The 10,663-nt window shown below is 42.0% G+C and overlaps 6 protein-coding genes across 6 annotated transcripts; 3 read left to right on the top strand and 3 right to left on the bottom strand.

The window, feature by feature from the left end:
* The first annotated feature begins 953 nt into the window (after positions 1-953).
* Positions 954-1,685, top strand: K450DRAFT_257192 (uncharacterized protein). Its single transcript, XM_051591625.1, has one exon. The coding sequence runs from the start codon at positions 1,095-1,097 to the stop codon at positions 1,350-1,352; it is 258 nt and encodes an 85-aa protein (XP_051441428.1). The 5' UTR covers positions 954-1,094; the 3' UTR covers positions 1,353-1,685.
* On the bottom strand, positions 1,549-2,873 carry K450DRAFT_257195 (uncharacterized protein). The gene is made up of 8 exons (XM_051591626.1): positions 2,821-2,873; positions 2,729-2,744; positions 2,523-2,605; positions 2,300-2,453; positions 2,182-2,239; positions 2,035-2,103; positions 1,929-1,956; positions 1,549-1,847 (listed from the first exon to the last, which is right to left on the bottom strand). Exons 2-8 carry the CDS (start codon positions 2,742-2,744, stop codon positions 1,746-1,748), a joined length of 510 nt encoding a protein of 169 aa, XP_051441429.1. The 5' UTR covers positions 2,821-2,873; the 3' UTR covers positions 1,549-1,745.
* A 36-nt stretch (positions 2,874-2,909) lies between these two features.
* K450DRAFT_192737 (uncharacterized protein) lies at positions 2,910-5,451 on the bottom strand. The gene is made up of 5 exons (XM_051584469.1): positions 5,330-5,451; positions 5,234-5,263; positions 4,996-5,169; positions 4,267-4,896; positions 2,910-4,187 (listed from the first exon to the last, which is right to left on the bottom strand). Exons 1-5 carry the CDS (start codon positions 5,414-5,416, stop codon positions 3,309-3,311), a joined length of 1,800 nt encoding a protein of 599 aa, XP_051441430.1. The 5' UTR covers positions 5,417-5,451; the 3' UTR covers positions 2,910-3,308.
* A 1,230-nt stretch (positions 5,452-6,681) lies between these two features.
* Positions 6,682-7,584, top strand: K450DRAFT_257202 (uncharacterized protein). Its single transcript, XM_051591627.1, has 5 exons — positions 6,682-6,719; positions 6,994-7,047; positions 7,118-7,182; positions 7,265-7,315; positions 7,337-7,584. The coding sequence occupies exons 2-5, from the start codon at positions 7,011-7,013 to the stop codon at positions 7,355-7,357; spliced, it is 174 nt and encodes a 57-aa protein (XP_051441431.1). The 5' UTR covers positions 6,682-6,719; positions 6,994-7,010; the 3' UTR covers positions 7,358-7,584.
* Positions 7,585-7,624: 40 nt separating this feature from the next.
* Positions 7,625-9,626, top strand: K450DRAFT_257216 (uncharacterized protein). The gene is made up of 10 exons (XM_051591628.1): positions 7,625-7,798; positions 7,867-7,943; positions 8,003-8,098; positions 8,180-8,276; positions 8,348-8,422; positions 8,487-8,601; positions 8,667-8,713; positions 8,786-8,917; positions 8,982-9,099; positions 9,174-9,626. The coding sequence occupies exons 1-10, from the start codon at positions 7,743-7,745 to the stop codon at positions 9,531-9,533; spliced, it is 1,173 nt and encodes a 390-aa protein (XP_051441432.1). The 5' UTR covers positions 7,625-7,742; the 3' UTR covers positions 9,534-9,626.
* A 552-nt stretch (positions 9,627-10,178) lies between these two features.
* Positions 10,179-10,583, bottom strand: K450DRAFT_274781 (uncharacterized protein; the record flags this gene model as incomplete). Its single annotated transcript, XM_051593141.1, has 1 exon — positions 10,179-10,583. A coding segment is annotated over one exon (405 nt), but the record flags the coding sequence as incomplete, so codon positions are not given.
* Positions 10,584-10,663: the final 80 nt, after the last annotated feature.

Below are 10,663 nucleotides of genomic sequence, written 5' to 3' on the forward strand. Positions count from 1 at the left end.
GCAAATGGAATACTAGTGCGCTCCTGCTGAGATAACAGAATGTTAATTGGAAAGCAGCAACGACTACTTCATGTCAATGCAAGGATCCAAGACGTACAGTATATTGATATTTCATCTTCTAATAACCAACAGGTGTTGTTTTACAAATAGCAGAATGGATAGATGGTATCAGTTTTTGCAAAGACGCTTCGGGGAATCTCTTTCCCATGATGGTCTTGTCGAGGGACTATTTTAATCCCGGAAGATGTGGATGAAGGTATGGATCAGCTGGGTGGGCAATAATGAAGCTAACATGGGTAAGATATTCAAAACCGATCTCAAATGCTCAAAGCTATCAATAGAAACGTCTAACAGATCCACTTGTACTGATATCGTGGCTATTATACATGATACTTCGAAAACTTTAACTCATAAAATTCATGGTAAACAATCAATATTGGACTTTCCGAGCGGAGATGCTATTAGGTATCCAAGACAGGCGGCCAGTACATTTGGTAACTATGCTGGTTTCATCACTAAAATGGTTTTGAACCTAATGAAGTGGATTAGCCAAGACAACATTTATTAGCACTGCTTTCAAATCTAAACTTCATATGTCTTTTGTATGAGCGTGAAAAGCATCATTACGAATAAACGCAAGATAGAATTTCAAGACGCCAATCATTGTAAATTATGCATTGTCTCATTTTATTATATGAAGAATCACAAGAAGCTCCAACATAGCTTGGGACAGCGTCGAAGAAGCAGTGCATCTGAGAAATATCGATACCAAAAAAATTGGTGCCTATCATTCACCATATGTAAATTTAAGAAATTGATAGAGAAAATTTCATATTCATTGAATTCACTTGGATCAGCAGCAGCAATATCTCCTTCTGTCTTATAGATAAGCATTGAAAGTCTTGGCGACTTCCGATACCTGGAGATGTATCGAACACGAACGTCATAGTTGGGTCGCTTCGGGGGATAAAGTCGTTTTCTAAAGCCATGATTCGCTGGAAATGTGAAACCGCATTGATGTTTTGTTATAAGAAAAGCTCGCGAAATATTGCTATGAACCTCTTGTTTCCCAACAAATAAAGTATAAAACAACTATGAGAAAAGGCTATCCTCCTCCACCTCCCCCAGGCGTTCATCCCGTCGGCGGACCCATGCCGCCACCTATGGCTCAAGGTCGTGGCCCACCAATGTCCCAATATGGACGGCAACCATACGGTCCACAACCCGGATACAACAATGGCATGCCCCCACCAGGTGAGTTGCAGTCGTGTTGTTTGACCGCTGGGCTTCGATTAAATGTTCAATTGCGGTATAGGGTATGGTCGTCAGCCCCCGATGGCACCATATGGTAGACCACCACCAAGACATGGCGGAGGCTGCATACCTCTGTAAGTAAACTATGCTTGTGTATACCGCTTTCCGACGTTGTCTTATTCACATGCATTGCTTTAGGTTGGCTGCCATTTGCTGCTGCTGCTGTGCTGCAAACACATGCTGTTAAATATTATTGATATGGGTACGGTGAATGTAACATAATCTTGTGAATTATACATAAATCATGATTGTTTGAACGCAAAGTATATGATGACAAGTTGTAGATGTACATTTATTTCATAACGCCTTTTCTTTCGATGGGCAGGTTGTCATGGCAGTTTTGTATGAGCGGCTAAGATTTCATAAAGATTTCAGTGGTAGTTAAATCGGCAAAAAAAAAAAATCTCCGCACCAATGCCGTATCGCATCATTTAAGCCTTGAGGAACTCTTCAACATCTTTAGCGATATCTTCTGGCTTGGTCATAGAAGAATAGCGGCGGACGACTTTGCCATTCTTATCAACCAAGAATTTCTGTAATGAAAAAAGATGAGCAATTGTACTAAAAATCATATGATTTCTGCGGTTTTTTTTTTCTGGTAAGCCGATAAATACCTCAAAATTCCACTTGATCATTTGAATACTGTAAATTGTAGAGATATTAGATTCTAATTGATACCAGTATCCACACACGGATGTACACAATAGAAATGGTATTTACCCCAAAATACCAGGTTGCGATGACTTGAGGAAAGAATAAAGCTCGTGTTCATTTGTGCCGTTCACATCCCTAAAATGTGCATAAGTCAGTCAGTTGGCCGTGTTGTACCCGGAGATAAGCCCTCAAAAATGCGCGCCGTATACTTACAACTTTTGAGTGAGAGGGAAGGTGACATCGTAGGTACGAGAGCAAAAGCTGACAATTTCTGTTGCAAAGATTAGTTAGTTTATGTGAGAGCAACGTACCCGTTTGATCAGTAGCTTACCGTCAGATGAACCAGGCTCTTGAGAACCGAATTGATTGCAAGGGCAACCAATGATAGTGAAGCCTTGATCCTTGTACTTTTGGTAAAGAGACTCAAGGCCCTTGTACTGAGGAGTGAATCCGCACTTGGAAGCGACGTTGACTACAAGAGTCACCTATCAACCAGACCATGCGTCAATGAAGTTACTTTTGTAGCGATCAGATTGAGGATTTCCCACACATACCTTGCCCTTGAGCTCATCCAAGCTCCATTCCTGACCTTTGATGTTCTTAAGGTTGAAATCGTAAAGAGATTTTGAGGGATTGGCTATAGCATTATTACGAAGGGCTCTGTCAATGACGGTTGCAACAGCAATGGTAGCTGCCACCACAGCGATGGTGGACAGCATGGGGTTCGTTTTAGAGAAAGCTTGCAAAGTGGCAAAGGTACCTTTAGAATCAGACATCTGAATTTATATTGATCGGTTGGGTCAACAGGAGGTATATTAGCCTAAGGTTCGAGTTTATATAACTACTACTTGCCTTTGAAGTTGACGCGGACTGACGTACCCGTTTCCTTTCGCGCTGCGAATTTGGTTTAGTGAAGATCAAAATTTCATCGCCAGCATTTTCGGTTTGTCATGAATGCGGAGGTTCATTGTTTCGATCAAATGGAAAGCTACGTAACACCGATGATAATTGGAAGCATATACATCTCTGTTGAAAGGTTACGTATATACTCTATCAGAATAGAACTATGCTAGATGGACTATGTTTTTCGGCAAAAATGATAATTGCCGAGTCAGGTTAAAAAACCAGTAATAAGGAAACAGGATAGCGGAAATAAGGAGGAAAGTAAGGAGTCTGTTGAAGAATATACAAGAATACTGAAAAAGAAAGAGACACAGGGTGTGAGGGTTTGGGTATGTTGAATACTGTACAATGAGTGTTCCCGTTAGAGGGATGTAAGAATTTTGTTTTCAATTTGTATGTTGAATACACGATCCGGCTGTTCCAGCACTTTTAAAGATTTAACGGTCAGCAACGTTCAATTCGCTAACTTTGGATGAAAGATCATCGGAAGCCTCGACGTCAAAAAGCTTCCAGATACCATCACTAACGACAAAGTTATTGTCGACAATGTTGATCAAGTACCATTGGCTCTTGATGGATTTCAAAAGCTGGGAAGAAGCAGAATCCGCTTCATACAAGTTAGCCCACTGAGCCCACAGTTCGAAAGCTTCTTCTTTCCAAGCCATGAAAGCAGTAGCATCAACAATGGTAGGTTGAACAATCTCCTTGCTGGGGAAGACACCCCATGTAACAGCATTGGGACCATGGTTGTTGTTGTTAGTCTTCAAGTCTCCTTGAGAGTTGACTGCATAGTAAGTGATGTCTTTCTTAGCTCCAATCTTGGCAATGAGAGAGTCGAGCTGTTCGGGAGAAACGAAGAATTCAAGGTAGGCCTTTTGATACACGTAGCCGTTGGAAGGACCCCAACCGTGAATCTTGTCTGAACTCTTTGCACCATTAACAGCAGGCTGCGAGTTGATGGTCAAGAAACCTTGTGTGTTGATAGTGGCAAGACGTTGACGGATAACCTCGGATTCAGGGTCCAACTGTTGTGCACACCATGGAAGAGCTGCAAGGTCACCGGTACAGTATTTGGCGAACAATGCTGAAACGTCCTCTACGGAGGTGGGGTGGTTCCACATATCCAGGCATTCGTTTTTGGGGTGCTTCAATGACACACCATATCCATCCAATTCACCAAAGGCAGGTGATCGTGAATCTCCCCATCGACCATTAGGAAATTCGTCCCATGATTCAGTACGCTTAATATAGCTCTTTGTTCGGTTCTTCCAGAAAATAGGACGGACATTTTCTTTGGTGCGCTTTTGGTGAAGAGACTGCAAAGGCGGAAAGCTTAAAAGGTTAATTTCAACGCAAGAGAGATCAAACGAAAATGTTGCATTTTTTTTCACATACCGGAGCCCAAGGTAGAGGCTTGACAGTGGCTTGCTGTGGTACAAAGCCCATTCTTTCCAAGATGATGCGGGTTGATCGCTCCAAGTTGAAGGTATAGAAATGGACACCCTTGATTCCAGCTTCAATGAACTTATTGATAAATTCCATCGATAACTCGATACCATATTCCTTGACAGCAGCGTCATCATCCTTGATCGATTCCAGATCATCCCAAATCTTTTGTGGTACATTGTTGTTGTTGAAAGAAATAACGCGCTTCAAGCCGTTATAGTTTTGGATGGGGAAGATACCAGGAAGGATAGGGCAAGTGATGCCAATGGCACGGGATTGCTCAACGAAGTTCAAAAAGGTATCAACATCGTAGAACAATTGTGTGACAATAAGGTCGGCACCAGCGTCGACCTTAGCCTTGAGGTGTCTCAAGTCATCTTCCTTGTCGGGATTGTCAATGTGGCCTTCGGGATGACCAGCAACGGCAATACCAAAGTAATCACCATATTCCTGTCTGATGTACTTTACCAAGTCAATGGCATTGTTGAATCCACCTTCAACGGCAGTCCAGTTTTCTTGTCCATGAGGAGGATCGCCACGCAGAGCCAAAATGTTTTGGCAACCGCAATCTTTGGCAGACTGATGCAGGGAATGAAATAGGAGTGTTAAAAGTCATAGGTCAAAAAAAAAAATTGTTGCAACATGAATTTTGTTGCTTTGTTGCATGCGACGACTTACCTTGAGGGCAAAATCAACTTGCTCTTTAGGCATGTTGGTACAGGTGAGATGCATCATGGTTTCGATACCGTATACGGCTTGAGCGTTTGAAACAATTTCGGTGGTAAGGTCGGCAGAAGTACCACCGGCACCCCAAGTTACATCAATAAATTCAGGACCGAAGCGTTTCATGCGCTGTGAACCGAAGAGTTAATATATGGGAAATGGCCATTCACAGATGTTGGTTGTGCATAGATACCTCAATACGATCATACAAGTTTTGGACACCCTGAAGATACATCATGTCAGAAAAGCAGTGAGGATGAAAACAAGTTCTATATCAAAAGATCGTTACCAATGGAGTCTTTGGTGGAAAGTACTCGAATGACCAGTAAATACGGCCTTCTTCTTCAGCCTTTTTAATCTTGTCGATAATCTTCATAGTGTAGTAAAAGTTTCAAATTATATAGTTAAAAAGAAGACTCGTTATTTCTGAGACACCGTTTTCCTTTGGATTTTATATCGGTCGAAAGATCAGGAGATCTCGGTCTCTGATTGGGTCAAATCAGGGACTCAGAACACAATCATCAATTCGGTATTTGAAAACAGCCAAATAACAAAATTTTAGCGAAAATTTTATTGAAGTACAGAATCCTTGAAGCTGTAGAAAGCTTGCTTACAGTGTCTCGTTTCGCTTTATACAAATCAATATTGACACATAGAAACTGCTTGTTCTCAATGCTTGTTTCAAAATTTACAATCCATTTTCAGCGTCATGGTCACAAGAGCTTTGTAACACCAACATTTTGGCCTGAAGTGCCGATCAACCCCATCAAATTCTGGCTCTCATCCACCACTCAATTCAGTCCATGTGGGTGGATAGTATCTTCTCTACTGCAGCTAAACAAACCTTTCGAATGTAACTCTGAATACGTGAAGAAGGTAATGATTTAGTATATGTCGCTGTATCCTTCTGCATTTATGGTGTATGTCATCGTTGTTGTTGCTGGATAGGACAACGACGAGTATTTGACAGCCAATAGATATACAGTAACGATCTTTCCAAGCCATACGCAACAAACTGGAACTCATCTCAGCGCTTAAAAAACGATGACACTGTATAATTCTGGTCATTGGTTTGGTTCAAAATAGCAGTTTTAAACGTCGTGTCCGTTAAGCAAGAGTGGTTGTATGGTTGTAAAGGAGTGAGGATTTGCACGTGCATTGAGATTTCTGGATGGGGAAGGGGTTTGGCTGTTGCTTTTGAAAGCCAGAAGTAACTGGAAAGGCTGTCAGCATTGGCCTAGGGGCGCGCTCAGCGAGCTATCTAATCATTGGATGAGCGTGTTTTGAATGGTGCTTGAGCTTGTAATAGTTCATTAGCTGATAAGTCTTATCAGAATGTATATGCTGAGTGAGCCACATTAACCAGTAATGAAGGCGTGGTACTTGCACAGGCAAGTATGTGACAAACACAATGGCTTCTATAAATCAACGATCAGTTTTTTGAATAAGTATCATCATTAGTATATTGAGCAGCTTCGTCAAAACGTTTAATGTTGAGTTTAGTTTGGGCATTGAGGACCCTGTCCTTCGACTTGATTCGTATGCCATGTGGCTAACCAAACCGTGATGAATGAAATTTGTCATAAAAATAGCTCGTGACGACATCGCCCTTCCAAATCGACCGTTCCATTTTAGGCTATCCATCTCAGGCAACCATAGGATCCTCCTTTTTAGCCAAGGTAATGATCACAGCCATCTATTAGACTATATCATACGACAGGCATACAGATCAACCTCGACGGATGGATGAATATACCTGAGAAGAGATACCATCGAGTACTTCAGAACACTTGTTTCATTTCAAACATTTCATCTTTGATGAGGGTCCGACATTACCAAAATTTCGACAATGGAGAATGTTCACCTAGAATAGCGCATAATATCGAAATCTCGAGCAGAACGTCAATATTTCTTTGAGCGTATTATTCATTACAATCTTATTCGAATCTATAGGTCGAAATCTAGTTCAAATGTCTAAGTCCAAGAACCACACCAACCACAACCAGAGTAAGTAAAGTATGCTATAGCACTGGAATTAGGCGAAACAACCTTTGTTTAACCGGCCATCTTTTATTAGACAAGAAGGCTCACCGTAACGGTATCCGCAAGCCCATGCGCAACAGATACCCTTCCCTCAAGGGTGTATGTAGACATTCCTCTCTTCTACAACTGACCAAATTTCCATCACTGACACACAAATTTCTCTCTTTTTGATCGTACACAGGTTGACGCCAAGTTCATCAAGAACCAACGTTTCGTCAAGCGCGGTAGCGAAGCTGTCGTCAAGGCTGCCAAGGCTGCCAAGGCTGCCAAATAAACGAGTGGTTGGTGACGAAAATTTCGGACCGCTACCCATACAAAAACGAACGATTAGAGCACTATCAATGTCCATGTTCTCATTGTGAATAAATAGTGCATTCGTAATACGCACCAATTGTATGGATAAATGATGCGAGTGTAGGGCAAATAGCGAATGGAAATTTGCAAAGAGTTTTAAGAGTTTGTTAGCTTGGTGTTTAAGTTCAGTTCAGTATGCATAGGAAGAGCGCAAAATAAATATACTTTGCGTTAGTGCTTGCCAATTCGACACTTACCATTTTGACACGCCTCAGGTTTTTGTGACTGGACCCTTAGGACAGTTTTGAAACTTAACGGTGAAATTTACTGACAAAGCATTTCTACTTTCACTTAAACCACAACTAATGCAATCAGACGACTTTGACGACATTCCAGATCTTGTACCAGTCGTTGAGACAAGGTAAGACGTGTGCACTTATAGTTGCCATTATCGCTCCTGATCTCATAAGTCCGAATTTCGTTTCAAAGCACTGTGCCAAAGCCACCTATTGAGCCAGCATGCAATAGCGATGGCCAGAAAAAGATACCAGTCACCATTGTTACCGGTATGTTCGAATGCTTTGCTATAACTGTATGTTCTCCAACTCACTGGATCCATACACAGGTTTTTTGGGTAGTGGCAAGACCACGCTTCTCAATTATATTCTCACGGAGAAGCATGAAAAAAAAATAGCTGTCATATTGAATGAATTTGGCGAAAGTAAGTACAGGTTGCTGACACATATACAGAATTCGATCTGGTACTTCTACGTGAGCTAAATTTCCTGTTGACATGGTACAGGCAGCGACATCGAAAAGGCGTTGTCCATCAATGAAGAAGGTGCACTATATGAAGAATGGCTAGAATTACGTAATGGTTGTCTTTGCTGCTCAGTCAAGTAAGTTCACAATACTCGAGCGGACCTTAGTACGACCAAGTGCATCAAAGTAACATACATTGATTTTGTAGAGACAATGGCGTTAAAGCTATCGAGAATTTGATGGAAAAGCGAGGCAAATTCGACTATGTGTTACTGGAAACGAGGTGAGATCATGTTGCCTAAAATGTTGTGCGAGAACTAGGCTGCTGACTTATTCTCCTCGTATAGCGGATTAGCCGATCCAGGACCAATTGCATCTATTTTCTGGATGGACGATGATCTCGGCAGCGATATTTACTTGGATGGTATTGTTACGTTGGTGGATGCAAAGTATATCTCTCAAGTAAGAATTCTGTCAGGCGAATTTGTCGATTTAATGGATGTACCTAACGCGACATCCTATTCTAGCATATCAAGGATAAAAAAGAGGATGGAGCCATCAACGAAGCAACCAAGTAAGTCGCATCGACCCATATGTTATCGCACTATAGACCTACTGCATCTAATCTCTCTCTGTGCCTTTGTAGACAAATTGCCATTGCAGATCGAATCATTATCAACAAAAAAGACCTGCTATCAGAAAGTGAAATGAGCGAGCTTGAAAACACTATAAGTGGAATCAACTCGGTTGCAACCCTAGTTCAAACAGAGCGATCAAGGTGAGTACGAAAAGACAACAAGTCACCTAACGTTACAAAACTAATTCATTCATGTTCGTTTCAGAGTATCATTAGACTTTGTTTTAGATATTCATGCTTACGATATAACCGACGTCAACGGTCTTGCTCTACAATCCCAAAAGATTAATGAACACGCTAGTACGCACGTCCACCCTGATAAGGTAAAGTAGAATTTGTGGTTTTGTGCTGAGCGTGGGGGGCAATTCGTTCTATGTTTCTAACTCTGCTCTTCCAGACGGTTGAAACCATCTGCATACAGCTGGATCAGCCTATCCGAGATGTCGATCTATTGGAACGTTGGATACAGACGCTCTTATGGGAAAAAATGGTTCCACGCACCGACAAGCAACAGCACCAGCAACATGCATCATCCGAGGAAGAGCAAGTTACTGTGTTACGTCTCAAGGGCATCATCACACCTCAAGGAGGAAAAGAGCGCATCATCATTCAAGGCGTGCAGGATCTCTATGATATGCAAGCCGCGGGTGGCAGTGACAGCACGGACGATGATGCTGGTAAACTAGTATTTATAGGACGCAACTTGGTTAAAGAGGACTTGGAGCAATCCCTTAAAACATGGTTATCATCTTCATAGATTGGCGCAGATACTTTGTCTGAGCACAACACCTCTGTAATAAACAAGTGGTTGCATCTTGTGTGCCTGAAATGAGGTGGTGTACTTGTAATTTATTAAGGTTTTTGGGGGGAGGGGGATAAGGATGCAAGTGTGCGGCGTTCTGATAAATGTGTCACATCCCGAACAGCTTTCATTCTCTTTGCCAAACCATTTCAAAGACAGTTGACCTTGCACCATGCACGGAGTTCACATTTCCAATCCTACAGTGCACTGGCAAGGGCCGTGCGTGACAAGCCTACGATTATTTATGATGTTGTATATATTTTTTCATCACAAAAGTTTGTTTCCTCTATGTACATTATCATAAGAAAGTAAGGACACTGTTGCCCAAATTTCATTTAGCTAATCATCAAATAGTGAATAGTATTAAGGGTGCGAAATGGCGAGAGGTGAAGAGTGTGTGATTTTTTGCCAACGGTTGCGTGCGTGTGTGGAGAGGAAAAAGAGAGATAGAAGATTTGTGTGACAAGGCTTGTTCAACAAGATACCTCTAAAATTTTGCTGAGAGTTTCCGAGTGGTAAAAGAGGACCAAATTGTCACAATAACATTAGAAAAAAGAGAGAGAGAGAGAGGAAAGAAAGACTAGTATGATGCAGCTGCTACTACTGTGTGGTGTTGCCTGCGCTATTCGATGAGTTGGATGATGAATGATGTTGTTGAGGTCGATCCTGATAGCCATAAGCACCACTACCAGCAGCACCAGAGCCGGGCATGGGTTGCTGCCCAAATTGTGCAAATTGAGCAGGATAACCTTGGTAACCAATGGGAGAACCTACTGGAGAAAATGGACCACCGTGTCGTTGCTGTTGCTGTTGGGCATTACTAGCTGACTGAGAGTTGTTTGGAAAGTTAGCGGGATACTGTTGACCGTACATGCCATAAGGAGCCATATTGTATGGAAAAGAAGCTTGTGTCTGAGGAATACCGTAAGGGCCAATTTCTCCAAATACATTGCCATAACCTCCAAATCGACCAGATTGTTGGCCTCCGCCGTAACGATCATATCGACTACACAAGAACGAGAAAGATATTGACAGTTAGTCTCTTTTGCTCGAAAAGGCGGTTTTCAGGTGGGGGAGGGGGGGGG

Source organism: Umbelopsis ramanniana (assembly GCF_025399195.1).
Source record: "Umbelopsis ramanniana AG unplaced genomic scaffold K450scaffold_65, whole genome shotgun sequence".
Taxonomy (NCBI): Eukaryota; Fungi; Mucoromycota; class Umbelopsidomycetes; order Umbelopsidales; family Umbelopsidaceae; genus Umbelopsis; species Umbelopsis ramanniana.

Bases quoted from the DNA above. Each gene is read 5' to 3' on its own strand.
- K450DRAFT_257192 (XM_051591625.1), top strand. From the start codon at position 1,095: ATGAGAAAAGGCTATCCTCCTCCACCTCCCCCAGGCGTTCATCCCGTC.
- K450DRAFT_257202 (XM_051591627.1), top strand. From the start codon at position 7,011: ATGTCTAAGTCCAAGAACCACACCAACCACAACCAGA. The intron at 7,048-7,117 runs GTAAGTAAAGTA...ATCTTTTATTAG, and splicing joins CCACACCAACCACAACCAGA to ACAAGAAGGCTCACCGTAAC. The intron at 7,183-7,264 runs GTATGTAGACAT...GATCGTACACAG, and splicing joins GATACCCTTCCCTCAAGGGT to GTTGACGCCAAGTTCATCAA.
- K450DRAFT_192737 (XM_051584469.1), bottom strand. From the start codon at position 5,416: ATGAAGATTATCGACAAGATTAAAAAGGCTGAAGAAGAAGGCCGTATT. The intron at 5,264-5,329 runs GTAACGATCTTT...ATGTATCTTCAG, and splicing joins TTCCACCAAAGACTCCATTG to GGTGTCCAAAACTTGTATGA. The intron at 5,170-5,233 runs GTATCTATGCAC...TTCGGTTCACAG, and splicing joins ACTTGTATGATCGTATTGAG to CGCATGAAACGCTTCGGTCC.
- K450DRAFT_257195 (XM_051591626.1), bottom strand. The intron at 1,957-2,034 runs GTAAATACCATT...TACAATTTACAG, and splicing joins TCGCAACCTGGTATTTTGGG to TATTCAAATGATCAAGTGGA. The intron at 1,848-1,928 runs GTATTTATCGGC...TTTTCATTACAG, and splicing joins TGATCAAGTGGAATTTTGAG to AAATTCTTGGTTGATAAGAA.
- K450DRAFT_257216 (XM_051591628.1), top strand. From the start codon at position 7,743: ATGCAATCAGACGACTTTGACGACATTCCAGATCTTGTACCAGTCGTT. The intron at 8,602-8,666 runs GTAAGAATTCTG...ATCCTATTCTAG, and splicing joins ATGCAAAGTATATCTCTCAA to CATATCAAGGATAAAAAAGA. The intron at 8,714-8,785 runs GTAAGTCGCATC...GTGCCTTTGTAG, and splicing joins GCCATCAACGAAGCAACCAA to ACAAATTGCCATTGCAGATC.